We start from the raw sequence: 1,666 nt of genomic DNA on the forward strand, positions 1-1,666 counted from the left end.
TTTGCGTCTCAAGGTGAACAAGACAAACTTTGGAAATGTTCTTCAGGCACAATGGAACATTTTTTCATTATCTGTACAACTTCAATTATTTTTTTTTCTAATGATTTCCTAAACATTTTTATTGCATAATCCTTACTGTTGTCTAATTTATCCACCAATCAGACTGTCTAATGATTGTATCTATGCACGATAAAGCCAAAAGTATCTGAACGCCTGACCATTACACTCATAAATGGAGATTCTAATATTGTCCACTTTTCTCTGAAGGCTTTAGACTAGATGTTGGATCATGGCTGTGGGGATTAGTGATCATTCAGCTACAAGAGCATCAGTGAGATCAGACTCTGATGTTGAGGAGACTCCAGTTCCAGTTCATCCCAAAGGTGTCCAGTCAGAGTCAGGGCTCTGTGCAGGAGGACACTCGAGATCTTCCACTTTCTCCAACCTTCACCTCCACACCATGTCTTCATGGAGCTCAGGGGCTTTGTGCACAAGGGGCAGTGTCATGCTGGAGCAGGGTTTGAGTCTTTAGGGAAGGACAGTGAAGGAAAACACACACAGAGACGCTCTATACAAGTTGGTGTTTAGTTTGTGAGAACAGTTTGGGTCAGAATCACATATGAGTGTGGTCATAGGGTTAAGGGGTCAGGGGTGCACATACTTTTTGTCCGTATAGTGTTTGTCTAGTCGGGGATGTTTTATGAACATACTGTAATTTAGCAGTATTTTAAACATGTGAAGAAAACGGAATGTTTATTAGGAAGATGAATAAATGTAAAAAGGCATGAAAAGGTCTGAAATGTCTGAGGAATCCTGACCACAACGAGCCGAAGATAAAGCGTGAATTCCCAGAGCCACACCCAAATCCTCAGGAACAAAACATTCAGAACTGAAAGTGAAATTCACGATGTGGAAATGAATGATCTGGATTATTTTCCCTTCCTGAGGTTCGGTCTAATCTAATCGAATCTAATCTAATCTCCTGATCAGGAAATTCCTTTAGAATTCCCCCATAAAGCTCCCTCTTCTCTTCACCACGTCTTCATTTTTTTATAAACCTGTTTTTTTGGGTTTGGTTTGAGTCTCTGACACACCTGAGACCCTGCAGGTCTCACAGCTGGAACACATCTGGAGCACATCTGTAAATGTGATCTGACGGAATCAGAAGAAATTCTGCTCTAGACAGATCTTTGCCCTGTGTGATGTGTGTAAATGCACTGAACGGTGATGATAATCCGGTTAGGAAGTTTAAAAACAACACGTTTAATCCCTCTGATCACACAGACACTACCGGGGGGAAGTGGGGTCACGCGCAACACTGCAAACCGGGTTAAGGTGCGCGCACGAGACCAAACACACAAAGATATTTAAACAGACTTTTTTAATTAGATTTTTTTAAATAGATTTAGAAAAAACACTTCTCTCTTATTAAATAAATAAATAATTAAGTCAGAATAAATCCCGTACCCAGGCCAGAAGGCTGAAGGTCCCTAATGTCGCTCCCATGATCCTCCTCCCCGCGCGCGAGGACACCAAAACGTCCGATTCCGAGTCTAATCTCTAACAACTCCTCGAGCTGAAAAAAAACCTGCAAACCTCAACAACGCTTTATTTTCTCTCTATCGGGTTCTTCAGCTCGCTCCTGATTGGTCAGACACTCGGCGCG

At 42.0% G+C, this 1,666-nt stretch overlaps 1 protein-coding gene across 1 annotated transcript in view; it reads right to left on the reverse strand.

The window, feature by feature from the left end:
- Positions 1-1,666, reverse strand: part of si:ch73-267c23.10 (serine incorporator 3) — a 10,438-nt gene extending 8,772 nt beyond the window's left edge. The window contains exon 1 of the mRNA XM_058374121.1: positions 1,468-1,666. Within this exon, the coding sequence (XP_058230104.1) occupies positions 1,468-1,506 (39 nt within the window). The 5' untranslated portion in view covers positions 1,507-1,666. The remainder of the gene's footprint in view (positions 1-1,467) is intronic.

This window comes from Hemibagrus wyckioides, linkage group LG21, assembly GCF_019097595.1.
Source record: "Hemibagrus wyckioides isolate EC202008001 linkage group LG21, SWU_Hwy_1.0, whole genome shotgun sequence".
Classification (NCBI taxonomy): domain Eukaryota; kingdom Metazoa; phylum Chordata; class Actinopteri; order Siluriformes; family Bagridae; genus Hemibagrus; species Hemibagrus wyckioides.